The sequence below is a fragment of the Amyelois transitella genome, chromosome 9 (assembly GCF_032362555.1).
Source record: "Amyelois transitella isolate CPQ chromosome 9, ilAmyTran1.1, whole genome shotgun sequence".
Lineage (NCBI taxonomy): Eukaryota > Metazoa > Arthropoda > Insecta > Lepidoptera > Pyralidae > Amyelois > Amyelois transitella.
Window position 1 is genome coordinate 9,562,656 of NC_083512.1, and position 27,912 is coordinate 9,590,567.

At 36.5% G+C, this 27,912-nt stretch overlaps 3 protein-coding genes across 8 annotated transcripts in view; 2 read left to right on the top strand and 1 right to left on the bottom strand.

Annotated features, from left to right (window-relative positions):
- Positions 1-3,724, bottom strand: part of LOC132902072 (uncharacterized) — a 133,804-nt gene extending 130,080 nt beyond the window's left edge. The window contains exon 1 of one of the 2 annotated variants that reach the window (XR_009656997.1): positions 3,534-3,631. Coding sequence is in view for 1 of the 2 variants with exons in the window: in XM_060945829.1 (XP_060801812.1) it covers positions 3,534-3,724 (191 nt within the window). In the remaining variant the exon portion in view is untranslated. Of the gene's footprint in view, positions 1-3,533 lie in introns of both variants that reach the window. The other variant, XM_060945829.1, reaches the window with a different exon arrangement.
- On the top strand, positions 850-19,716 carry LOC106142865 (pyruvate kinase). Of its 5 annotated transcripts, none has more exons than XM_060945821.1 (11): positions 850-1,061; positions 8,892-9,024; positions 9,577-9,800; positions 10,465-10,687; positions 11,249-11,355; positions 15,400-15,546; positions 17,085-17,186; positions 17,495-17,740; positions 18,257-18,479; positions 18,845-19,001; positions 19,428-19,716. In XM_060945821.1, the coding sequence occupies exons 1-11, from the start codon at positions 1,029-1,031 to the stop codon at positions 19,438-19,440; spliced, it is 1,608 nt and encodes a 535-aa protein (XP_060801804.1). In that variant the 5' UTR covers positions 850-1,028; the 3' UTR covers positions 19,441-19,716. The 5 variants fall into 5 exon arrangements, with proteins under 5 accessions (XP_060801804.1, XP_060801806.1, XP_060801808.1 ...); XM_060945823.1 differs by lacking the exon at positions 850-1,061 and adding an exon at positions 1,456-1,611; XM_060945825.1 differs by lacking the exon at positions 850-1,061 and adding an exon at positions 3,626-3,758.
- A 3,044-nt stretch (positions 19,717-22,760) lies between these two features.
- The window catches only part of LOC106142872 (tropomodulin-1), a 58,831-nt gene continuing 53,679 nt past the window's right edge, over positions 22,761-27,912 (top strand). Inside the window, exon 1 of the transcript XR_001228874.2 lies at positions 22,761-22,907. The gene's annotated coding sequence lies outside the window, so the exon portion shown is untranslated. The remainder of the gene's footprint in view (positions 22,908-27,912) is intronic.

Below are 27,912 nucleotides of genomic sequence, written 5' to 3' on the forward strand. Positions count from 1 at the left end.
CGTTTTTTCCTTTGTCACAATATTTGTCTCTCCTTCATTACTTTTGTTGTGAAGTTTCTTGCGGATGCCATTCCAAAGCCTTTGAAAAAGGTAGAATTCTTGTCAGTAGTTATACGAAATTTTATGTTTATATGTAATTATTATCAGACAAATGTTATTCATTTTAATTGTAAATTGGATTTGGAAAATAAAAATAAGTTCAATTACCTTGAATTTTATTGACATAAAAAGTGATACCTTCTTGGTTTCAATTCAGCCGCGTGCCTGTCCGGCTAATATTGAATGAAGATTGAGACCCACGCTAATAGTTTTTTTATACAAAAGGCGACCAAAAAAGGCTCATTCGCCTAGCAAGTCGTAAAATATCTATTTCAACGTCTCGGCAAACCGGCCTTTTGTAATAATATCCAAGTAAGCGAATTTGGAAACCGCTGGCGGATTTTTAACGCTTTCGAGTATATAGGTATTATTATTATAGAATCTTTTATAATATAGATTATTGACTATTTTTTACACAGCGCTTCAATGAAAACTGTAAGCGGGTAGTATTATAGGGAAAGGTGCAAGAGTCGTGATCACGTTCTTGATCTGGAATCCGAACAAATATATAGAATGAATTAAAAATAATGCATTGTCTGATTATACGACATATCACTGAAAGATTTCTTTTCTTTGCGGAAATGGGGAAAACATTTTCTTAATGGCGCGTAACTTCAAAACTTTCGAATAAGAAAATAAAATATGCAAGAAACAGTAGGTACTTGAACTACCAGCGCACTTTTTATGAAAACCGTATTACGCTTGCATTATTTTAACTTGTAGGGGCGATGAAAACTGACATCGATTCTTGTGTTTATTAATATTGTGAGATAGGCGCCTTACAGACAGTGAACCAGTAGTGATAAGAGGGCATTTGGTTTATTATCAACTGACTGATAAATATCGGACAATCGGGACGCAATTTCCATTCGAGACTTTGAATGAATTGGTTGTGTCATAATTATTGAAATCAGTTTTGTGAAGTTAAAATGAAGGCTATTGCTAATCGATCAGGATCATTGGTAAGCATCTATATTGTCTTATCTATTTAATTAATTAGAATACGAAATAAAACTTCATCACTTGACCGAAAGAATATTAAATGTATTACTGAACTTTAAGTTACTTTAAACACAACAATAATCCTAATTTCTAGCTGGAATACAAATCAAAAATAGGTAATGAACGTTCCGTTTTATGTAATATTTTTTTAAATACCTATCGAATTAATGTGAGAGGCGCCGAACCTTTTTTGATAAAAGTAAAATCAATGAAAAATTAGGCCAAAAAGTTCTGTAGCAACGTAAAATGGACACCTTTATTTAAAAACGCATTTAACAAAAAAATGATCCATATGCTGCACGGCTAGCGTAGCGATAAAATGGTTGACTGGAATGCCCTAGCAAATCACATCGTTGCTACCTGACTGTGACATTGAGTTGACCTTTATTGCTATATCCTTACACGCAGTAGTAGAAGTCAGCTGTCAAATAACATTTTAAAGAAAGCACCGGTTTAATTATTATTTTATCTGTTTAATTTAATTAAAAGTTATCGACAAACATGTCTAATGTAAGTATTGTCAATTGATTAACAAATTTATGGTGTTTAAATACTTTGTTTAGGGCAGCCAAATCCTGCCTATACGGATTAAAGTAGGTATGCAAACTCAATCTCAATTTATGTTATATTCATGACAAAATATAAGTTGTTCATAAAATTGAAGACCTATTTAGTGTATGCTTAAATATTTATTACAAAACATGGAGCATAGACATTCAGTAAATTTTTTTGGCTATTATTTATAAAGGCCTGGTTGAATTGCAATATAAATGAATGGTTAAATAGTTCAATCCGCACTTTACCGACCACACCTTAATAACTTATTTATGCATAAACATGCAATTTCTCATATCGAATTCCAGAATTATACTTTAATCTAACCTTAAAAATAATCTGAACTCAGCTTATTTTTTACAATTTGCAAAATGTAGACCAAGTAAAAAATTAAGCTTCATTTATCATTTTTAGTATAAAAATATGAAGTACAATAATTATTCTAATTTAGAAATTCTCATATTGATTTTATATCAGTAAAATATGAATACCAACAATCACTACTAAAAAAAATTACGCAACAATAAGTACCATATTATATTATATCCTACATAATACATTTATTTACTCAATTATTATCAGTACAACAAAATTATTCATTCCGTGTATTTAGTAGTTATTTTATACTGTTAATTTACTTTCTGGTATTATTTTGCTTATGTACATACTTCACGCCTCATTTATATTCCCAAGGATTAGTTTATTTTACTTTCATACTGGACTACCATGCATTTACAATATTTATCTATTAAAATTATTGTACCACCCACGTTATTATTCCTGCTAAATATTAAGACTGACGGTGCCATAAGTACAAGTAAGGTGTGGCTTTTTGTATGAAAATGAAAGTGTTAATAAATATTGTACGGGACAAAACACAGAGATTTGTGTTTTGGGTTGCATAGTCAATACTACCATATTTTATGAGAAATAAATATATTACAACTTTGTTATAGATTAATAAAACATTCAAGATTGAGAAATATTCACGATGGTTAAAGTTGACCTAAAAATACCTTTTATATTTGGACCTGATATGACCTCTTTTTTATTTATATATTCTTTATTGTAACAATTACAATTTGTAAAGTACAATAGGCGGAGGTTATACTAATCTAACAGTACCATTGGGTGGCAAGCAGAGAACCTTTGTGTGGGTGATAATAATATTTTTTGTGTGCTATCGATTATTTCTGTGGACAGTTTTAAAGACAAAAAAGCAAATTCTATTGAACCCAGTGCATTCTTCTTTCATTCTAGATCTTAGTGTTTGTGACAGAACTATAGCAGGTTTCCTACTGATTTAGGAACCAAAAGTTTCTGACACCTGATATATAAAGTTTTAATTTCCTGTGAAACTTCCGGTCAAATCCGGAAACGGAAAAGGCTTGTTAACTACAATGAATATATCACAATTTACAGTAAAAATTTATTATTGCTCACTCTGAACAACTGGATACATAAATTTTTGATGTAAATACCTACTACTATAATAATATCGCAGATAAACTATTTATCATGAGTAGTGGTTGTGAAAGAAAATTGGTAGGAGTTCCGGATACGGAAGTAAAATTTCCGCGTAAAAATGGCAACTGTCACAAAAACAATAAATAACAACTGTTGTTTTCTGTTCTCTCTCTTGTTTACAAATTTTTGTTCTAATTTTTTTTAAAGTTTATTATTGGCAGTCGGAAATTATTGGCATGGTTTCAAATATTTATTCATAGATCTAATCCGGATAATGCATATGCAATAAATAAGACCATTGCTACAATTACCTGTCAGTATTACTAGTAAACAATACCACATTGTCAAGGGACGATATACTCAAAAAAAGAAATAGGGGAGGATAAATAATAGGTTTCTCTCGTACTCACTCCGCGGTCGTCGCGACGGTGCGTTGCGCGCGCCGTTCACGCCATTCCGCCGCCCAATACGCAAGTCCGGCGCTCCACGGTGCGCGAAACAGATTTACACGTTTAAAGGGCAGTTCAAGATCACAAACGCCGCTGCTTTTACATAGTGCCGCTTTCCGTGAAAGATTTTTCAATTGCACCCCCGTGAACATGGTTTGGTCGACGGCGTACGATGGCAAAACAGAGGTAAAATAGTTCCATTGTCTATTTTTGTAAGTATTCACCTGTTACGTGATTCTATTCAGATTAGTTTTGGTTCTGTACGTTGCCTTGGGGATCTTTTTTACCGGTTTTCGTCAACTAATCTATAAGCACTGCTTTTACGTCATTAAGAGTAAAAAATCACAGCCGCTAGCCTCTTACGAATCTAATTATAAGTTAATAGTTTAAGCTGTTTTATTTATGTTTGATAACTAAAAATAAATTGTGAACACAAATCTCACTATTCCAGTTTTTTTTATATGCACTGTTTTGCTTTCATTTTTTTCACACTTATGAGTATAAAATAACACAAGTTTAATAGACATTTTATAAAAAGTAATAAAACACATTAAAACATCTAGAGATATTTTACACATTCATTACATTATTTTATTTAGTTTATGTGTTATCTTATCTAATACAATCATTTTATCTATTGCATGATTGAAAGGGTTAAACTCTTGAAACGGGCCACCGCCGGAGAGGGGTGGGGAGGGGGCAGGGGGATGGGGGAGGGGTTAACACCCCCCCTCCCGTGACCCCCCCTTGCCGGAAGCCTATAGTTTTTTTTTTACGAATTTTTAAAGTTTTCATATAAAATGTGTGCTAAAGGTCATTAACCGCCAGATGGGCAAGGGGGGGGAAAGTCAAAAGGGATGAAAGGGGTGAAGGTGAATTAAACCTAACCTAACCTATACGTACTGTCTATTATACTTTTTTACTCAGTTTGAACGCTCCGCTCGCTTCGCTCGCTCCGCTTTGGTGGTTTACACCAACCTAACCTAACCAAACCGAGTTTGATTTGTGACTAATTTGTTTCTTTTCATTGCGGGGGGCTACCGCCCCCCGACCCCCCCGTGCGGGGGGGCTGCGCCCCCCTGCACCCCCTGCTGTCCGTATACCGACAGCTACTTTCGAAGTCAGTAGATAAGATGACAGTAGCACATAACCAAAACGGCGGATTGCGTTCTGTTCATAGTTAGTGTCTTTTTTGTTTTTACTTTTAAGCAAAGTTTTTGACTATATTTTTAGTGCTAACATATATTAATTAATGTGTTGTACATGTTTAATGGACAAACTAATTATTTAATACTAAATTAACACAGTTTACAATGACAAACCGAAAATATTGCGTTGTTTAGTGCAATTTTTAAGATTTTCAAAAATTCGTATAAAAAAAAGGGGGGCTTCCGGCAAAAAAAAATACTTGGGGGGGGTCATACAAACCCTCCCCCACCCTCCCCACCCCTTCCCCAACCTCTCTGGCGGTGGCCCGTTTTAAGAGTTGAGCCATTGAAAGTGTTTAAATACATATATTGTGCAAAAAGATCTTACTTTCCACTTGTGGTTTTATCGCAGGCAAACTTTACAGAAGGCTTGCATATTATTTGTGTAGTTTTGTTAACCGGGAAAAATTTAAAACACATTGTTGTAAAAGGCAAGTAAAACTCATACTTATATTCACTTGTTGTTTTAATATTACCACAATAAAGGAGTTTACTTTTTATTTTTACTTATCAATTTGTTGTGTCACTTTCATATACATGTCTTGTAAAATTATAGTTCCTAATTTACTTTGTTAACTACATTATTTTTAACTACGTCTAATCAGACATAAGCCAACTTTACTACAGTGTACAGTAAACTTTTAAATCATGTGACTGTAAGTCATGACATTTCATTTAGCACCGTAGCATGGTTGATGGCCTTTCATTATTGTTCTAAATAATGTGTGGAAAACAGATTTAAATTTATGGATATTGAATAAGCAAGGAAATGAGTTAGTGAATCACTTTAACAACGTTGATTTGTAAATATGTACTCTCATTTTGGCTAGACAACCATACAAATATAAAAAATCAATAGCAAATATCTGCAAATCTCTTCTCTATATTAATATGTATTAATTAACAAGAGAAAGAACTACCTAGCATTTGGTCATATTTTGGATCTTGTAGTAATGTTCAAATTGTGATATAAACATATCACATCCTTCTTCTTTACGAGGCAGATAGAGCCTATTGGCTCTATCTGTCACAAGGCTAAAAAGCTATATTTATTATTTATGTTAATAAAACTAGATCAGAATTCTTTGTTTTGATTTGATAAATTAATAAGTTGCATCTAAAATATCCTGACAAAACTGTTACAAAGGATTTTTTTAAGTCAGCCTTTTTCTGGTCAATCATGTTTTCTTAGTTCAGGTAGATCATCATTGTAGGAAATCCGATATTATTGTAAATTTACGATATCAACTGTATGACAGTTTAGTATCTTATCTTTGTTATGATTTGAATATTAAGGTAATTAAGATAAGTCAACAATATATAATAAGGTCTTGCATGCACTTGCTGTAGTGTGATAACAAAGAGTTATATTTTTATGTGTGGCAGACAAATAGGTATATTCAGGCAAAACTAATCTTTAGCAACTATTTTTTACCATTTTGCCTGCAAATAAATTAATTTTAAAGGCAATCAAAGCAAATGCGGGATAATTTTTTGTATGTATGTATTTTATATGTGTAGGTATAATCACGTCTTTATCCCTTACAGGGTAGACAAAACCAACAGTCTCGCAAATACTGAAAGGCTATGTTCTACTGTATGGGTTAATAATGGAATAGAGTTGAATGTTTAATTAGAAAAGGCTGTCCCTTGATAAAGTGGCTACATGTCAGACCAAATTGATACTTAAAACAATAAAAAAATATCCTGAATGGATTGCTTATGCTTATGTAAGCTTATAATTTTATAGTTTTTTTTTTTTAAATTAGTTCTTGCTAATATTTTCTGAAAAGATCCAGTTGACTCTCGCCATGTCTGGTAGTTACTGGTGCTAAACTATTCAAATTGCACCTCAATGCCACTCACATTAGCGGCTATTATCCATAACATTGCATCTGTATGCATGAATGGATGAGCTAAATCGCCAATTATTCCATTACATTGTTGTCTTGTCATAGAACTAACTAATCTTTAAAGATTGCCGTGCCTTTTTCCAATGGATGTCGTAAAAGGCGACTAAGGGCTCATAAACGTGGAATTCCTCTCGGAGGCGATGGGTTAACAATCTGTCACTATTTGAATCTCAATTCAATCATGAAGCCATACAGCTGATTGTGGCCTTTCAATCTTTTCGAGACTGTTGGTTTAGTTAACCCGGCATGGGAAAAAGAGTTACAGGTCTTAATTTTTTTACGTACAAATACCTTTCACGTCTATACCTTAGGGATTGATAGTATCTATAGTCTCCAAAGACTGAAAGCAGCTTTATTGATTCTTAGATACATATACCTACTTAATAAACTTGTAGACAGTATGTAGGTACCTATTAGAAATAATCACGTTAATTTTTTCTAAACAGTTTTTGCTATGCATAAAGATTTTTGAATCATATGTTTTTTATAGTAGTATGATGTCATCCTCAAGGTAGGTTATTGCTTCCCGAATTGTAGACGTGTACAGTCATCCAACAGTATGAGAACGTGTCAAACTGAATGAATGTACCTACCTAACTTTCTATCAAAATTTTAAGTTACATAATTCATACAAAAATTCAATATGATACTATTGTAAATGATAAATAAATTATATTATCGCGATCATTCAAACAAATTATATACCTACATATACATCACCCTAACTTTTATAGACTTGTAGCGGGAGCGATGATTCGGCTCGACCGCCACCAAAGGGAAGATCTTCCGCCAGGCTAGGTGTTATGCCTGGGGAACCGCGGCTCCGACGGTGTTGTGTCGGAGGTTGTATATATAGCTCCAATCCGTGAAATCTCTGAAATCGCGTCTTAGATTCTTCGTTGCTATTGGTTAAGCGCGTCATTTTCTTCGCGATGATTGACAGTAGTTGTTTGATTTGATGTTTGTGGCGAGTGGCGTAGAGATGTCGCCACAGTACTCCCCCCCAAGACCGGAGGTCTGAACTCTTGATCTTGCTGTGCAATCTGTGCTTCGGAAGCTTGCAAGTGCCAGTTGTCTTCCAGTAAGTCGGAAGTTGCTCAAAGTCCTAGTGAGTCAGGAGTGAGCCGTTGCGTTGCTCGTAGTCTGCGGTGAGTCGAGACAGTAGAGAACGAAGTCGAGACTTGTTTTGGCGCCGGTAGAGATCGGTGCAGAGCTGCCACGCTGGAGAGAAGAGCGGCCGTCGAAGAGATCCAGGCGTGGGCTGCGGTAGATGCGTCGGTCGCTGAAGTCGAAGAGAGTGAGTGCGGGTGGAGACAGGACCAGGAAGCTCGGTGAGTCGGCTGCGATGGACCTGCGGCGATACCCAGTTGCTGGCTTGCTGTGAGACTGCTTGCAGAGTGAGGAGTGATGCTGAGGATTGGAGTTGATGATGATGGAGAAGGTTGCTTCCAATCACGTCGGGGTCACCAATGTAGCGGGAGCGATGATTCGGCTCGACCGCCACCAAAGGGAAGATCTTCCGCCAGGCTAGGTGTTATGCCTGGGGAACCGCGGCTCCGACGGTGTTGTGTCGGAGGTTGTATATATAGCTCCAATCCGTGAAATCTCTGAAATCGCGTCTTAGATTCTTCGTTGCTATTGGTTAAGCGCGTCATTTTCTTCGCGATGATTGACAGTAGTTGTTTGATTTGATGTTTGTGGCGAGTGGCGTAGAGATGTCGCCACAGACTGTTAACGAATCGAGCCTTGATGAGGACTAGGTACACTATTACATACATACATATGGTCACGTCTATATCCCTTGCGGGGTAGACAGAGCCAACAGTCTTTTCAAGACTGTATGGCCACGTTCAGTTATTTGGCTTAATGATAGAATTGAGAGTAGGTACACTATTATTTATTTGATTTCCAACACACACCAAATCTTCTTCTTCTTCGTCGTTACCTTTTCCCACTTTCTACGCGGGGTCGGCACAGTATGTTAGTTTTTTCCAATTACTTCTGTCAATTGCCATCTCACTGGTCACACTCCCTTTCTCCTCATACTATCCTTTACGCCGTCCATCCATCTCTTTTTCGGTCTTCCCCTATTTCTTGAACCTTTCACTTCCATTATTTAAGGCTACAACACACACCAACTGCTGAAAAATAATAAAAAATTTAAACTTACTTAACATAAAGGTGATTTTCCATTGCAGATGGGATCGGCCGACAAGCCGAGCATGCAGCAGGCGGCCGCCAACGCGGGGTCGCACCTCCAGCACATGTGCGCCCTCGACATCGACTCCAAGGCTTCCTATGTCCGCCTGTCGGGCATCATCTGTACCATCGGTATGTTCAGAATTTTAAGGACACTACACACTTTACTTCATTTTAGACTTTCTCTATATATTCTCCAGAATGATGCAACCGGGGCTAAAGCCAGGAGTAAGAAGTACATACATACATATAATCACGTCTATATCCCTTGCGGGGTAGACAGAGCCAACAGTCTTGAAAAAACTGATAGGCCACGTTCAGCTATTTGGCTTAATGATAGAATTGAGATTCAAATAGTGACAGGTTGCTAGCCCATCGCCAAAATAAAAATAATCCCGGGTTAGTTAGCCTATGCCTTAGCCGCCTTTTACGACATCCATGGGAAAGAGATGGAGTGGTCCTATTCTTTTTTGTACTGGTGCCTGGAACCACACGTCACTAAATCAGTAAATAAGTGTAGAGTTAAATAAACTGAGAATGTAGCAGGCTCATCCCTGTTAAAAAGTATATATGTGTTAACTTGGCATTCATTAGGTATTATCTGTACTGGCAAACTTGAATTCCTATAGGCTATTTAATAATTAATATGATTGGTCACTAACATACCTATATCTCTGCTATCAGGGCCGGCTTCCCGGGACGTAGCCATGCTGGAGAAGATGATGGAGACCGGCATGAACGTGGCTCGCATGAACTTCTCCCACGGTTCCCACGAGTACCATGCGGAGACCATCAAAAATTGTCGCGAGGCTGAGAAGAACTACAGTGCTAAACTTGGCATGCCCTTCTCTTTGGCCATCGCTTTGGATACCAAGGGGCCTGAGATCAGAACTGGACTCTTGGAGGGCGTAAGTTCTATTTTTAAACCTCTGGTTATGACGCGGTGTCAAGAACCATAAAGAATTCTAGCGAAGCTGAGAAGAACTATGGTGCTCAACTTGGCATGTCGTTATAATAGAATAGATTTATTTTCAAAATTGGATACAAGGTATCACTTATTGACATCTTATCACTTAAATCTAATTATAATTACTACCGCTTTCAAAGAGCATGTGTAGAAGAAGCGGCGGAACCAGCGATTGAATTTATTTTACCAGCTACTGCAGCGTTTTCAATGGACGTCAATTTACAAATATAGATCTTTTAAATCTAAATCGTGGACGAATGCACATTGTCTAGGTACATAAAAAAAAATGTGAATGAGTATTCTCTTTGGCCATCGCCAAAGCACCAAGCCTAATGATATAGGTATATTTAATTATATAAAATAGCTGTCCCGACAAACGTTTTGCCATATAAATATTTTTTAAGTCATATCTAGTTAAAAAAAAATGTTAATGGTGGACAACCCCTATCACTAAGGGGTATGAAAAATAGATGTTGGCCGATTCTCAGACTTACTTAACATGCGCACAAAATTTCATGAGAATCGGTCAAGCCTTTCGGAGGAGCACGGGAACGAACATTGTGACACGAGAACTTTACCTATATATAAGATTTATTTATCCACAGGGTGGTTCTGCAGAGGTGGAACTGAAGAAAGGCGAGACGATCAACCTGACCACAAACCCAGCTTTCCAAGAGAAGGGCACCAAAGACACGGTGTACGTGGACTATCAGAACATTACCAACGTGGTCAAGCCGGGCAATAGGATCTTTATCGATGACGGTCTCATCTCTGTCATCTGCCAGTCTTCAACAGCTGATACGCTGACGTGCACTATTGAAAATGGAGGTATGTGCCTGATAACATAAATTGAACAAAATTTTAATTTAGTGTGCCGTGTGGTTCCCGGCACCAATAGAAAAAAGAATAGGACCACTGCATCTCTCTCTCCCATGGATGTCGTAAAAGACGACTAAGGGGTAGGCTTATAAACTTGGGATTCTTCTTTTAGGCGATGGTCTAGCAACCTGTTACTATTGGAATCTCAGTTCTATCTTAAAGCTAAATAGCTGAACGTGGCTAAAGACTAAAGACTGATAGACTTTACAAGACTGTTGGCTCTGTCTACCCCGCAAGTGATATAGACGTGATTATATGTATGTCGTAATTTAGCTTACTGCCACTGTTAAGGCCCGAGCTCACTTAACGCTGGTCAAAAGAAGCGCAGTTTGAAAACGTACCTAGTACAAGAAACTCCTTAAAGTCGTCACACTGCGGCGTAAAATGTATATTTTATTATCATCTCAGGTGTCTGAAGACTTCTCAACTGATCAAGACATCTTTCAAGATTCCCCACTTAATATATTAAAAAATGGCCTGTTGGAGTAATTCCCTAATATTGATTTGCAGGTTTACTCGGCTCCAGGAAGGGAGTCAACCTACCCGGCCTGCCCGTGGACTTGCCGGCTGTATCGGAGAAGGACAAGTCCGACCTTCTTTTTGGTGTTGAACAGGGGGTAAGAAAATCTTGATTTACATTGAAAATGTTTGGAGTTTTGCTAGTTATGTCGACAGGGTTTAGTAGCAGTAGGTAGGTTGTATTCAGTTAGAAAAAGATAGAAGCCCTCCAACTTCTCCTGTGGTTGTCGTAAGAGGCGACAAAAGCACTAATAGCTAGTGCATCTGTAATTTCTGTGATATAAGTATCTGACAGGAGAGATTAAAAAAAATTACAATTTTTTCACAATATTCGAAATATCACGATTTTTAAATAGGTTATAAATGTTTTGAATAACAAGCTAATAGTGTTATTGACTTTGAACTTATACTGAAAAGTAAACTGAGGTCAACATATCGACCTACCTAAATTCACAGCTAATTAGTCTCGTTACACGCAAAGTAACTTGATATGCTGTTGACTGTACCTACAGAATCTACCCTGTAAAAGCAAAAGTTTGTAATCATATGTATGCATATAAAGCAGTATGTGTATATAGTATTTATTTATGTTTATCTTATAAACACGATATATCGGGAAGTTCGACTGATGATCGCTGCATGATTTCCACGCGAGGTAACCCTATCAGATAACCCTTCAATAGGGTATAAAATAAGTTTTATCATGTAGGTTATAGTAAGAGATAAGTGCGTATTTACCAATAAAAATTATCTATGTACCGATGCGATGACGCTTATCTTAAATTTGTAAGACTATTTATCTTTTGACACGTAATTTTTACGTAAACGTCTCGACGTGGCTTTGTGAAATCGTGGCTTATCGCATGACAACAAGTATTAAGAAGATAGAAAGATTCCTTTTATTGTGAAATGGCGGATCTACGGACAGGTGTAAGGAAAATCCCTGTCAACTACGATTTTAATCTTTCCACAACATGTACTTACATTAACATTTGATTAACTGCTTACCTAATATCAATCCTTCTTCCTCCTAGCTTTAGTCCCGTTTGCATCCTCATGAGAGGAGCCCTGGATGTGCCTTTTGACCATGGATCCTAAATTGGGTGAATCAGGTTTTTACACGTAGAGATTCCCATCTGACCTAATCCATATTGGATCCCGGTTATCCATTCCATTTAGGCTATATAACATCACGCTGCTATAATAACTATTAGGAGCCAAGAAAAAATTAAAAGTGTGAAGAAAAAACGGGGATTATTATTTATCCTTGAGAGCTTCAATAATGCCCAAAATAACTGAGTCATTTTCAAAATAGATGTACCGTAACACAATATAAACACAAAAGAACAGTCCGATTTTGTTACACAAAAGATAAACTGTTCCACAAAGGAATTTGTAAGGGTCCGTACATAGGTATAATTATGTGGTTGGAAAAAAAGCATCAAAATAATTATCTGATCTTTATTAAAAAAAAAGGTACACATACCATCCATCCATAGCCAAATCACTTACAAAACATTTTTTTTTATCTGACAAAAGATTTAAGCGAAAATAATGTTCATGAACATAAAAAGTCAAATAACTTTTTATGTAATTTATCTAGTGAATCTAGTAGATATCTTCTTTGTTTTTTATTTTTCTTACATGTTATAGTCTCTTTTTTTCCTGCTGTAATTCTGCTGTTATCGTCCCTTTCTAAAAATAATTGTATCTCGTTCATCCTTCTCCTTTTCTTCTGAAGTTGTGTTTGTCTTTGTCTGAGTCTACCTTTTAATCCGAAGCAAGAATGGCCGAGTTTAGTCTTTAATTTGTACTTTCTTACTAATTCGTTGTCAACCACATTCTTTAAAACCTTTTTCTCGGGTTTTTTTTCTGCTTTATTGTACTGATTATTCAACGATTCTGTCAAAACATATCCTTCAAGTATCACCTTTTTTACTTTTTTTTTCTCTGGAGTAGGTATATTTGGCACTGTTTCTTCCAAAAATTTTTCTGTTTTTGAACATGGTGTTGTTGCTTCTTTATTTTTCGTAGTGATATTTTTGTCTAAATTTTCGCAAAACTGTAAGTCCTCTTCTAATTTGTCTATGGATTTTTTTAAATTTTCAATTTTTACTTTGTAGCGAGATATAGCTCTTCTTTGTTTTTTTATAACTCTAGCCATCTTTTGAACTTTGTCTTTTAATACTGAATTTTCTTTTGATAAAATATATCGAACTTTACGTTTTTCTTTTTGAGTCGTTTCAGCAGTGTTGGTTGGTTTGCTAGTGGATGGTTCACCATTTCTTTTCTGCTTTTGCTCTCGCCATTTTTTTCGTTTTTCATTCTGCAAATAATCTGAAAATTGGTTAATCGGTTTATATTTTCTCTTGGTCCTCTCAGCATTCTCTTTTTTCAATTTTTCTAATTTATCGGGATTTTCGCGTTTTAATTTTTCTCTGTATTTTTTTTGGCGTTCGGCTGGAGTCATCGGAGGCATTTTTCGGTACCTATAGAGCAAACACACCAATACTTATCATTTTTTTTTAAATTAAAATACTATAGTTGAACAAAAAAAATGTCATAAATATCTGAAAGGATAATTAATAATATTTACCAAAGATACCTAATACCTACTCAAAATAAAATTGATCAAGCAGCATAATAAATAGGCAACCATACCTATTTTTAAAAAATATTTTATAATTTTACTTATTCAAGATATTACAAAGTGCAGATATAGATACACCCTTATCCTTTGTGTAACGTTACACATGTTACACAAAAGATTGTGTAACGCTTGAACGTCACACAAAAGAACAATTTCCAGTGGTGTCAACATAACCTTCAAAAAATTTATAAAGAAAAATCTTACTAATATAATTGTTTCATAGTTTTATTCTTATTGTACAAAACCAAACAACATAATTCAAAAAGATTTTTGCGGAATTTACTATTTACTTACCAGAAAAGTCCACGTTAAACAAGAGAATTTTTTGTTGACAAATCTCGAGCACACCATGATTCTTAACCTCAAAGTGAAATGACCGGCCGCACTGTCATTTGGTCAAGTTGGTAGTACCGTACAGTATTGCCATACTAAAATTTATTATGAGTGCGTTCAAAATCAATTAAATAGTCATAATATTTCAGTTACACATAAGAATTACACAAAAGAAATAAATTGGAGACATTTAATTAAAAACCAATAAATCGCCTATGCATTATCTTTTACTAATAACAATCGGTTTTGCGTAAAACAATATTTTCACCTATTCTACTATGAGCTAAATACAATTAGATTTAAAACATAAAATACCAAATTATTAGTTTGAATTAGAGGGAGTGTGTGGGCGACAAAAAAATATTGTATGAAAGGCATTAAATTACGTCTTAATTTTATTACTAATTTAGAAATTATTTATAAATCTAGTGTTATAAAAGTGATAAACGTTTAAATAATAGTTATAAGAAGCACATAAAATAGAATTAATCATATAAATCCAACATTAAAATAGTAAATATTCAAGGAGACAGATTTTGTTTAGTGTATGTACAACTATTTTGCAAATGACTCAACTATTCCACGCGGACGATGTCGCGGGCACAGCTAGTAAGACATATAGAGTTCCATTCTAAAATATCGGGGACCACACGGGACTTAAGACAGATAACATTAAATGTAGAAGTAGGTATACATATTTAGCGTACAGAATGCAGGTAAATAACATTATATAGTTAAATATGTTAAACGTTATTTATGCACACGCCATACAGCTCTAAAATTCATCTTTCCTCTCATGGGTCTACTGGAAGAGATTTCTTTTGAAATAAGTAGCACTTTTGTACTAGAATTATTGTAATAAATGCTCCTGTATATAATTTTGTGTACATAAATAAATAAATAAAAAATTATAAATTGAATTAACTCCGCATTAACTCTGACTGTTAATCCCATCTTAAAAGGTTACCCACGAAACAGGCTTAGCCTAGTGTGGGAATCTTTGTTAATACTGTGTAGCATGTTTTATTTCTGTCCCAGTTTAGATATTAAGTACTTTTATTTACTTTAATGTCTTCCTTTTGTATGGAATTTATGTAACATGTTTTCTTTTAGGCCAATAAAGATTTTTATTTATTTATTTATTTATGAATTCTATCAGGTGGATATGATCTTCGCGTCGTTCATCCGCAACGGAGCCGCGCTGGACAACATCCGCAGCGTCCTCGGAGACAAGGGGAAGCACATCAGGATCATCTCCAAGATCGAGAACCACCAGGGCATGGTCAACCTGGACGAGATTATTGCCGTAAGTTATAGTCAGAGATGAGCTTTGGCAGCCTAATATCACTGGAATCTAGAGATTATGTTGGAATATCATTTGTTTCATTGATAAACGCTATACCTACCACCAAAAGTGGGTTCATGCGCCATACAAAAAAGAAATGAACTCCTTGAATTATACCCCCTTAACCACCAGGGCATGGTCAACCTGGACGAGATTATTGCCGTAAGTTATAGTCAGAGATGAGCTTTGGCAGCCTAATATCACTGGAATCTAGAGATTATGTTGGAATATCATTTGTTTCATTGATAAACGCTATACCTACCACCAAAAGTGGATTCATGCGCCATACAAAAAAGAAATGAACTCCTTGAATTATACCCCCTTAACCACCAGGGCATGGTCAACCTGGACGAGATTATTGCCGTAAGTTATAGTCAGAGATGAGCTTTGGCAGCCTAATATCACTGGAATCTAGAGATTATGTTGGAATATCATTTGTTTCATTGATAAACGCTTTACCTACAGTGGGCTCATGCGCCGTACAAAAAAGAAATGAACTCCTTGAATTATGCCTCTTTAACCACCAGGGCATGGTCAACCTGGACGAGATTATTGCCGTAAGTCATAGTCAGAGATGAGCTTTGGCAGCCAATCACTGGAATCTAGAGATTATGTTGGAATATCATTTGTTTCATTGATAAACGCTTTACCTACAGTGGGCTCATGCGCCGTACAAAAAAGAAATGAACTCCTTGAATTATGCCCCTTTAACCACCAGGGCATGGTCAACCTGGACGAGATTATTGCCGTAAGTCATAGTCAGAGATGAGCTTTGGCAAATACTTAATAGGTATCACTGGAATGTAGAGATTATGTTGAACAAAATATCATTTGTTTCATTAATAAACGCTATACCTACCACCCAAAGTGGGTTCATGCGCCATACAAAATAAAATGAACTCCTTCATAAATTATACCCACCTTTTTTGCAGTATGCGCCTTTACATTAAAAAAGAAACAGTATTTATTCTTCTATGACTGAGATTCGTTATAAACTGATCACATCCTTTTTAATCATATCAATTTTAACGCATAGACGAGAAAAAAAGGCGGACAGAGTTTTACTATACGGCAAAATGAAACACCAATCCTAAAAATATTATAAAAGTTCGTGAGTATGTCAGGATGTCAATATGGATATTTGTCACTCTTTCACGCAAAAACTACTGAACCGATTACGATAAAATTTGGAATGTAGGTAGCTGAAGACCCAGAATAACATATAGGCTACTTTTCATCCCGGAGTTCCGGCGGGATTGATTCCACGCGGACGAAGTCGCGGGCGGCCTCTAGTAGTATATATACACGCCTCACGCACACACTCCCGCCAATAGTGTGACAGTCGGCAGTACGTCATAGGTTCACTGATTTCTATCACTCACACATGTTAATGTCATTACTACACTTGCTTCACTTTTTTTTCCAGCCACCACTTTTTATTCCCTTTTTTCTACGTCTATGATTTATTGCTTTTGATTGCCAAAATGGTTTTTTTGTAGGCATCCGACGGTATCATGGTCGCCCGCGGTGACCTGGGTATCGAGATCCCGCCAGAAAAGGTGTTCCTTGCTCAGAAGACCATGATTGCTCGCTGCAATAGGGTAAGTTACTAACGTCTGATAAATTGAATGCTTTGTAACAGAACCATCAAATTGGGAATATAAGATTTGTAATTACCTTTTTTTTTACTAGAAGGTTTTTGGATAAAATAAAGGCATTTCTTTTAAGTCATGGAGTAGCGGTGCTATGTCGAAATTTCATTTCTTTATTTTAATCGTCCTGCTAAATGTGTCCTTCGATTATTGTGATATAATAATGTAGTCTCTATAAGCAATAAAAACGTGATATATATATTTTATCACGTCTTTATTGTTATATATATTTTTATCATTTAAATGTTCCATTCCAGGTCGGCAAGCCAGTTATCTGCGCCACCCAAATGTTAGAATCCATGGTTAAGAAACCACGTCCTACCCGCGCGGAAACATCAGATGTCGCGAACGCAATTCTAGATGGCGCTGACTGTGTGATGCTCTCCGGAGAGACGGCCAAGGGCGACTACCCGCTGGAGTGCGTTCTGACCATGGCTAATATCTGCAAGGAAGCCGAAGCTGCTATCTGGCACAAGCAGCTCTATATCGACCTTGTCGGCGAGGTAATTACATTTTTAATGTCGCTTCGAGATACTAGATGGCGCTGATTGTATGATGTTCAGAGATCGGAATAGGTAGATTGAATTGGGATCAATGACGTAAATATTAATATGGACATGCCTCCGGGATTTGTAAATTATTAAGATTTTTTCCGGAATTTTTACAAGTGGGATAAAGAGAATATATTAGTGGTAGCTGTTTTCCCCCTACTTCGTTCACGTAAATTGTAGTCCTATGTTACCCGCGGACAATGTAGTTTATTGTAAGTGTAAGTACTGAAATGGAATCCCGGAAAAGAGGCTTATCTATGTTATGCTTTATATATTAAAGCATAACATAAACATAAAATCAATCTACCTATTCCGATCTCTGATGATGTTGTATGAAGAGACAGCAAAGGGGCTTATTTTCTGGAGTGCTTTCTGACCATAGCTATCAATATACTAGACGGCGCTATAGACATTTATAGAAAAACGCCAAGAATTATGTGACAATAACAACAAAAATAATTATTCCAGGTCGTGCCACCAAGTGAACCGGCCCACTCCACCGCTATCGCCGCCGTCGGCGCTTCAGTCAACTGTCACGCCGCCGCCATTGTAGTCATCACCACCAGTGGCAGATCAGCTCATCTGCTGTCCAAATACAGGCCAAGATGTCCTATCATCGCAGTCACGAGACACCCACAGACAGCCAGGCAGGCACATCTGTATAGAGGAGTGTTGCCCATTGTGTACCAAGGTGTGTATTAAGATCTTGATGAATATATAGTCCGTAGAGCGAATGGGCAATAGGTAAGAAGTTTCTGGAATTACGATAATGCAAAGAAAAACTACCCTCTTAGATGCTATGATGGAACTTATAACGTGGACGATTCTTGTTACTAGTCGCAGTCAGCCAGAAAGACACAATGTTTATTCGACATTTCAGGTGGATATTTAACACATAATTAAAAAAAAATTTAATCTGTTCACACATTCATGTGTCATTATGTTTTCTTTTTATAGCTGTCTGTTTTTATGGTGCAAAGTGATTCCAATTTTGACTGACAAAATAAAAAAAAAATATAGCGAAACATTGTTCTAAATTCAAAATTCGAATTACAGAATCTGCTGCCAGCGATTGGCTGAAGGACGTCGACAATCGCGTCCAATACGGTCTGAAGTTCGGTCGCACGCGCGGTTTCCTGAAGACAGGCGACAACGTCGTGGTGGTCACAGGGTGGAAACAGGGCTCCGGATTTACCAACACCATGCGGGTTATGTGAGTATATTCCTTGATATGTCTTCTGTCATAAAAAAAAATATATTCGAATCTCAATTCCATCTTGCCAGCTGCTTCTGATGTCGCGCAAATGGTAAAGTCAATAAAAAGGAAGGCTTAATATACATTTTAAATTCCTTTTTGTGGCGATTAACTAGGTACTGTCACTATTACTTTAGCATCTTGTGACTGTCACTGACGTGATACGTGTATGGATGGTGTTTAGAATAATGATGATGGAAATAGCTGGAAACTGAATGAATTACAATATTATTTAAAAGTATTTTTGAAATTTCCATGAGTTTGGTTCCCGGATATGATAAAATTAAACTTTATTACATTAATATGACGGGAGAAAGTCATTTTCGAATTTATTATTTTATGTAAAATTAATAAAATGAAATTCATTTTTGTTTTTTGTTTCAGCCAAGTTGAATAAATTGAAATGGACAGCGCACAACGTGTAAACTAAATTTTACAAAATAAAATTAAATGATAATAAAAACTGATTTATTTTTAAGTATTAGCGCAAGAGCAAGTGATATAAACCCAGATCTATGTATAGTGATAAATGGATAGAATTCAAATGAATTGTATAAATTTCTCTCGAAATGCTATTAGCTCTAGGAATATTTATTTGTATGATAAGTTATGATACCGAGAGTATTGTAATGTTACTTGTTTGCATATGCAATAATAAAGTTTTTAAAATGTATGTGTTTTTATTTATTTAAAGTTACTAATTCATTAATGTGGTGCAGAAGGAATGGCTGTTCCCTTATAGATAAATGAAAAACAAAGAAAACAGAAAATAATTTATAAAGATTTCTTTAAAAATAAATTTGTGCAGTCTTTTATTAGTGAAAAACATATCATATCATCTAAGTAGGAACTCGGACTCAAACCTCGTTAGCTTCGGTCGCCATCTAGTGGTCCTAAATGAAATTTATGTTACGGATCGATTGCTTTGCTCTTGAATTCTTGGCGAGACTTGAAAGACTTCTCATTTTAACATATGACATTCGTCTAGATGGCGCCACTAGTCAGAAAAACAATTTAAACGAAATTGAAGAACCATATCATCGTGCTATGCTCAAGATGGAAAGCAAGGTAAAATTGTACTTTATAGAATGCCGTACATTTTAATGTTTCAAGTTATCCATGACATAAGAATACCATTATAACATTCAAGCCGCAGTTAAAATCATACGGTGGACCTTATGCCTGTTGCCTGCACGTTCGCCCCATTTGTACTTCAGGCATTTCTAGAAATTAGAAAGGGATGACTATAGAAGACTGCCATCTCTCCAAGGTTCAGTTTGAACTTGTTGGGTTAAAATTTTATTTGTTCTTCGATTTATACCCTCCAAATGAATGTTTTGACTATTTAGTAGAACTTGCATAGAATTGTTAAATTTTATGCTTTTGATCGCAAATTCGTCAATAACGAGAAACGCCAATAAATTTATAGCTAATAAACATATAGCTGAACGTTGGAAATCCTTAAAAATACGGTAGATAGGTACTTTGACGAGGGGCATCGGAGTCTTCAAATAAAACAGCTTAATATACCTAGGTAAGTATTATTTATCGTCTTCTTCACAGATATCAAAATAAAATGTACAAAGAATAACTGAAAGAATAGATACCTATCTACTGTTAGTCCAACTTTCAAAACTGATCACCACTCTTTTTTTCAATTTTACAAAACATTTCTGTTTTTTCCTATACCCGTTTCTTCTTTAAATATTTAATGACCGTATTAACAGAGCCTATTCGCTTCAGAGCCTATTACAGCACCTACTAGTTATTTACCGATAAATAGGTCCTAAGTACGTCGGGATTTTACGAAATTATCTGTAGGTACAGCAGTATTAGTATACCTCTAGGTTTGGAGAGATATACTAATTAAGCAGAGTAGTGGTTTTTGAAATAACGGAGCACTCGGTAGAATAAAAGATATTTTATTTTAAGATATATATATAGGATGAGAGGCAGAGACATTACATGAATGTTAAAACAAAATCTATCAAACATTGAATTAAATCAAAGATGAAATTAGAAGAAGAAAAAAAGATGTTTTTTCTTCTCACACTCTAAAGAGGTTTGTCTCTTCAACAAGCAGGCAAAACAAACACAAATTTTCTCTGATCTTTAAATACCTGGCGACGTCTAGAATGCCGGGCTCAAGGTGATTTGGGCACGGGTTATCCTGGAGAAGACCTAATGACTGGTCAAGAACATTTCCTTGACGCGGGGTTGTCGTCGCCGGAACAAGTCGTTGACCGCGCTACTTCAGAATTAAATTATTATAAATATGTGTCGCAAAATGAGTATTATTTTTCATGTTGTTCTTAGAATACGAAACTTTTGTTGTTACAGAAGTGTTTAGTTCCAAATATAATTGTTTCTATATTTAGAGTTTGTTTGTCAGTACAAAGAATCGGTTTAAAAATAATAGGTACATTTATAAACGTTTTTTCGGCTCTTATTGGTTCATGCTTTTTGAGTTTCCTTAACAAAATCTAACCTTAAATATCTATTTCTTCATCATAACATTTGTGCCCGTTATAGTGTCAGGCGTGCCTTCTGTTTTTGTCTACCCCATTAGGATAACTTCTTTGCATATTTGTGTAGTATCTACTCTTACTCAAACTACTCAAAGTGTCCACCGCTTGTCCGCTATGCTCCGAGGCCTGAGGTCTACAACTGACATTTTGAACGGTAGTAAGTGATAGGCTTATAAACTTGGGATTCTTCTTTTAGGCGATGGGCTAGCATTCTGTCACTTTTTAATCTCAATTCTATCGTTAAGCCGTTTGGCTGAACGTGGCATATCAGTATTTTCAAGCCTGTTGACTCTGTCTACCCCGCAAGGGTTATATAGATCACGGATCACCGGTATCATCTGACAACGATTTTTGGCATTTTCAGTTTTTGGTCCAATATCCCGCATATAGGATATAAGTACCCCTGAATACTCTGAACATGTATGAGAAACTACGTAAAATGTTGGTGATAATTTTTTGAGACGTCAAGGAAATCTTCATAAAACTAGGATTTACAAATAGGAAAAACAAGGCCAGCTAATTTTGTCTGGAAAAACCGATGGCTGACCGAAAGTTCCAGATAAATAAACCAAAGCCACATTTGATCGGTGTTCTTCCGCTGTAAACCAATTACTAGCACAACACGCCCGCGTCATGCTGCGTGTACATTATTTATGAGCTCCAATCACAAGTGCAATCAAAATAAATCCTGCGACGCATGCGCAACGCCCGCTACCCAAAGATATGTTCGTAGACGTTTTATTTCACTCGAAATTTTTAAATGCCGTTGAACCGACTTGTTTTTCCGTCGGCCGCCCATAATGTCCCATTACTCAGCGGTAGCGAGTGCCCGTGAATCTGCCAAAGTTGCTCGTATGCCAGCATGATCATTTTGTAAAGACCTAAAACAGAAAATTGTTTTCTGTCAGCATAAGAACGACTTCATTTCAAGTGGGATTCCCATACGAAACCATACGAAGCTGATCAATAGTCGCTTGTTATGATGGGGAAAGTCTGCGTATCACGTATGCGTATAGAACCGTATTGCTTGCCTCCGCTCCCCAACCGAGTTTCGTGGTGGAGGGATTAGTCAGCCCCTAGCCGTGGCGCGGTCGACACCCGCCACAATACCAAGTGTCCCGCTTCGCCACCCTGATTCCCGACGTCCAGTGGAGCCAGTCAGTCGCTCGCACCACGCCGCGACTAAAAATAACCGTCTGAAGCTCAGTACCGCCGCATCTGTCGCGCGCGTCGCTCGCTGCGCCCGCGTATCGCAACCATGGCGGAGACAATCGAGGAGAGTTACGAGAGCGCGGTCACCCGCAAGGTGGTCCGCACCAGCCTCAAGATAGAGGAGGTGAGGATCGCACACGACAGTTTATGTAACGACGCCCGCGCACACTAATTTAGCCGGCGGCGCACGCCGACGCCGACGTCAGACGCACCTGCTCACGCTCACATAACAGATAACACGTTTGACAGTGAACACGACGGTAAACACCATTATCCTGGACTCGCGGTCCAGAACCACCGACGCGGAAGATGCGGCTTCAACGATCGTCACTCACAAACAGAATTAGTTCCACTCTTTGCCTTTTTGTCAGTCGCCGGTGACAGACAGCTTTCCGGATGTCAAAAGTATTCCGGGAATATGACATTTGGGGCGAGTTTAGAAAGTTTCGAGTGGTTGGCCGGCGCCGAGGCACGCAAGGTCCAGCAGTACGTCAGCGGAGGAAGTGCGCCAGCAATCCGCCACTTATGTATGATTTCTTGGTGATGTAAATAGCTCGGGACTTGAATGAAATAATCGTGTGCATCGACCCGTCCCGTGAACTCCACGTGCGACCTTCGAAGACAAACATAACACATTCATAATGGACATACAAATTACAATCCCAGATCACACCTCACATAAAAGCAGTTGCGTAAACAATGTTTCTGATCATAGCCAAAACGGACACAATAAATCTGAAACGAAACCCTGAAAGATAACGTCGGTTAACCAAGTAGACGCTCTAGCATTACATATAGAGCGTGTCGAAAACAATACACACATGCGTTATTCCGAAGCTGCTGCAGCACGCAGTCGCTGCAACAGCACGTTCAAACTCTTATCGTGTCATTCAATCAACGTAACAATGATGTCCGCGACTACTGCTCGTTTCCAAAGCGCAAAATCCAATGGAAAAACGCGCCGTGGCATATTTTCGTCTTGGCTGCCATCCTAGTTTATCTGCTACGATGTTTATTCACAATACGAATGTGAACATTAATGTGTGCGTCTGGGCCACTTGTGTCCGTTTCTACAGTTGTTCTGGCTAAAAACCGTGTCCGGTACAAACAGACATCCAGAGCGAATAACTTGAGCTAATTTGTTCATAAAGTTTCCATTTATCTGTACCCTGGCGATCGTTCAAGCCGCATGACTATATAAAACATACAAAAACATCTCTGATACAACAACACACTGCAAAACTGTGGAATGCTGGCTATGTCAAATGTATATTATAAATGTTCTACATTTAACTCTTGTCATGTCACATCTCAAGCAAGGTTGTCATTGTTATTCTAGGTTAGATTTGTTATTAAAAAAAAGTCTAACCAGTAAAATCAAGTCACTGTGAATCTTCTCTATATTCATTATCGGTTGGAACTTCAGCTGTTTGCTTATTAACATCAGAATGATTTATCTGTCACACATTATCTGCAACTGTTTTAATGAAAAGCTGTTATGATGGGGAAAGTCTGCGTATCACGTATGCGTACAGAACCGTATTGCTTGCCTCCGCTCCCCAACCGTAAGGCTTTACGGACGAATGATTGACACCTTGTTTTATGTGATATCAGCGATCCGAAGACACCAAACAGGATATATGAAATTAGTTTTCTTTTTACCGGTGTTAGTGACGGTTACAGCCTCTCTTCTTTGGAGAAGAGCATGGGATGCACTTTTAACCTGGATTTTTCCTGGATTGAGTAAGTCAGGATTTTACACGAAGCGACTCCCGTCTGAACCTCCGCAAAACTTGCAATATTACGAAACTAGTATCGTATAGTAAGTAAACTTGACAAGAGACATAAAAATTACTAATACATTTTATGAAAATTCAACCTTATGCATATATTACGGAAACTGAGCAGGGATCTCTTCAGGAATCAGCTCCCAATATTTCATTTACAAATATCAAGAACCAATCTATTTTATTGCAAAAACTAGGAATGACTGTCTTAATTGATTTTCTTATCTAAATATTGTTTTTTCTTAATGTTTTTGTTAATATCAAAGTGGTTTTAAATAAGTAGTCATTACTCTTTTCACCGCTCCACAAGGCTAAAACAATAACTTATGATATAATATACCTACGTAAATAAATTTATTTTCTCGTTTCTTTGACATTGACCATTGCATTTTATGCTTTATAAATCTTGATATTATATTTAATGCCTATATAAAACGTAAATCATATAAATTTATGATCATAAAAACTTATGCAAATATTTTTGATATTAAAGTTTCAGAACGGTAATGTAGTTTGTTGCTTTATTTACCACGCGAAGCATAAAGGAAACATAGAGAGTGGGATAGAAGACATTTTTAATCCTATGATTATAATGTCTGTATATTGAGATGGTTTGAATTGTGTCTAATATTCATTCAAAATCTAAATGTTGGTGCACCACAAGGGTTTAATATTGGACCGTTATTGTTTATATTACAGCTCGGAATCATTTAATATTTCTTTCGATTTTAAAAGAGCTGAATAGTTCTTTTTATGATAATAGAGGCCCATTTAACATAAACAGGCCTAAAAACACTCCTAAAGCATCATCAGACATACGAAAATAATAATTTTATTAAAATCGTCACCATGCTTCTTCTAGTTCGCACAAAATTATTAACAGTCTCGGTGAATAATAATTAAATGAGTGTAATTTATTACTCGTGTACCAATTAGAGAGTACTCGTGTTCACATTTCCAAGAAACCGTCGCGCGCGCAGTGTGCGTTGTTAAATCTCGAAACATGAATGCGTATGCGCATGTACATATGTTTGGGTTCAAATGTAACCGCACTACATTCACAAGGTCTCTACATCCTGAGAATAATTTGAATGTTGATATGAGTAGAACGCAGTGAATTCAAAGTAGGTCTGTATGACCTATATTTACATTGTTTTGTTTATGTAGCAAATAAAAACTATTTACGACGATGTAAAATTGAGTTGTGTTTTTACCGGCTAAATAATAAATGGCGATATAAAATTCAAATCGAATGATAGAAAAATATCTCTCGTTTTCATATCAATGAGGTTTGTGGATTTGTTACATTTTAAGAGTGTTTTGTTTCATTTTCATTTATTCAGACGCATTCTTTACCCTGTTTTCAGGGGAACTTGTACGTCTTTTTTCGGGGTATACAGAGCCAATACGAGACTGTGCTTGTTTTCGTACCTATACAATTTTCATTCACATCTAAAACTTTCAACTACAAAATAAATAATTTTGTGCGAACTCAAACATCTGCGGTGGCTCGATGTGATCACCCACGAATTAGTAATGATTGATTTGTCAATATTCAAGAAAAAGCTAATTTTATTAACATTACAATAACAAAAACATGCGCTCATACATTAAATACATTAGATTAAAATCAAAATACATTATGTTTGTTTGTTTGCGTATTTAAAATTAATTTTACAGTGAGTCTCGAAGCCTATATGCAAGCTTTAATAAAAATAAAAGATGTATAAAGCACCAAACATAAACAAAGGAGTGCCTTAGCTTCTGTTACGGACAGATAATTCATATCAATTACTTAAAATTTATATAGAATGCTATTTTCGAAGCACTAGTATGATTAATCATGGTTTATGTTTCATTCGACTTTATCAGTAACCAAAGCGGTGTCGATAGCATAAATAACCAATGACAGAACACCTTTAATACAACACTAATTTTAGTAAGGTATCTGAAGATTGGACATTGGTTTATTACGGATTAGATGTCGTGTTTAATAATATAGTGGTGCAACCCATACCAAAAGAGCTTAAAGATATGCTTAAGAAAAAACTAAACAATGTTTATATCGTTTCAAACAAAAATCATACTTTTCATCTATTGGGCAGACTGTAAAATGCCCAGAATGTTACGTCCACAACGTCCACAAAATATTAGTCTTCGACTGCCGCCCTTTGATATTATAATAAATTAAATTGACATGCCACGTCCCACAGATTGGTATAAGGTCAAGGAAGATGCCCATCATATAAACTGTAATATCATGAGCATCTCAATAGTTGGCATTCTCTGCAGCCGTACTTCGCAACCCGTCGAGTTCGTGACATGGTGGGCCATTGATCTATTGTATATATTTATCGTTGGCAATATTATCATTAAGTGCTTATGCAGACCATTAAATAATAATTACTATTGTCTTCGCTTTGAGTCTGAAACTTAACTTCGACAAATGTTTCTGTGCCGGATGGGCAGCCGACAGAATGGTTCGTTCTCTTTCTGTATACATACATACATATAATCACGTTTATATCCCTTGCGGGTTAGACAGAGCCAACAGTCTTGAAAAGACTGATAGGCCACGTTCATATATTTGGCTTCAAGGTAGAATTGAGATTCAAATAGTGACAGGTCGCTAGCCCATCGCCTAAAAGAAGAATCTCAAGTTTATAGGCCTGCCCCTTAGTCGCCTTTTACGACATCCATGGGAGAGAGATGGAAGAATCTGTGAAGATTGAAGTCAATCAAGATAAAGGCTTATAAACTTGGGATTCTTATTTTAGGCGACGGACTGGCAGCTGAACTTGGACGTTCAGTTTTTTATAAGACTGTTTTGGCTCTGTCTACCCTGTAAGGGTTATAAACGTCATTGTATGTATGTGTGTTGTCTTTTTGAGATTTGAGTAACAATTTTAACAACGACAAAGATGGCTGGAATCTGTTCAAAGCTTTGGTGAATTTGCAATACAAAATGAGTTTTAAAGATAAAATGGCTTCAAATATGATTTTCTTTTGATCTTTTTAATTATACTTGTCACACTATGTCATGTTAGTTTTGTGAACTAAATACCTATATAAATGAATATAAACACAACTACATTTAATTAAAACTGGAGTTTTAGACTGTAAGTCAAATATTAACATAAACAGATGTTTTTCCTTTCTATTTTGAAATTCGCTAGCTGATTATGCGAAAATAATACCTACGTAGGTACCACTTAAAATTACTTCAACAGTTAACGTCTTTTAAGACTAATAAAATAAAGCAGCTTTTTTTACGAGAATTTATTGGGCCCTTCTTGTCAGTCGTACACTCCTGTAGGAGTGGTCGTGGGTTACTTCTCCATT

Bases quoted from the DNA above. Each gene is read 5' to 3' on its own strand.
- LOC106142865 (XM_060945825.1), top strand. From the start codon at position 3,723: ATGGTTTGGTCGACGGCGTACGATGGCAAAACAGAG. The intron at 9,025-9,576 runs GTATGTTCAGAA...CTCTGCTATCAG, and splicing joins GGGCATCATCTGTACCATCG to GGCCGGCTTCCCGGGACGTA. The intron at 9,801-10,464 runs GTAAGTTCTATT...ATTTATCCACAG, and splicing joins GAACTGGACTCTTGGAGGGC to GGTGGTTCTGCAGAGGTGGA.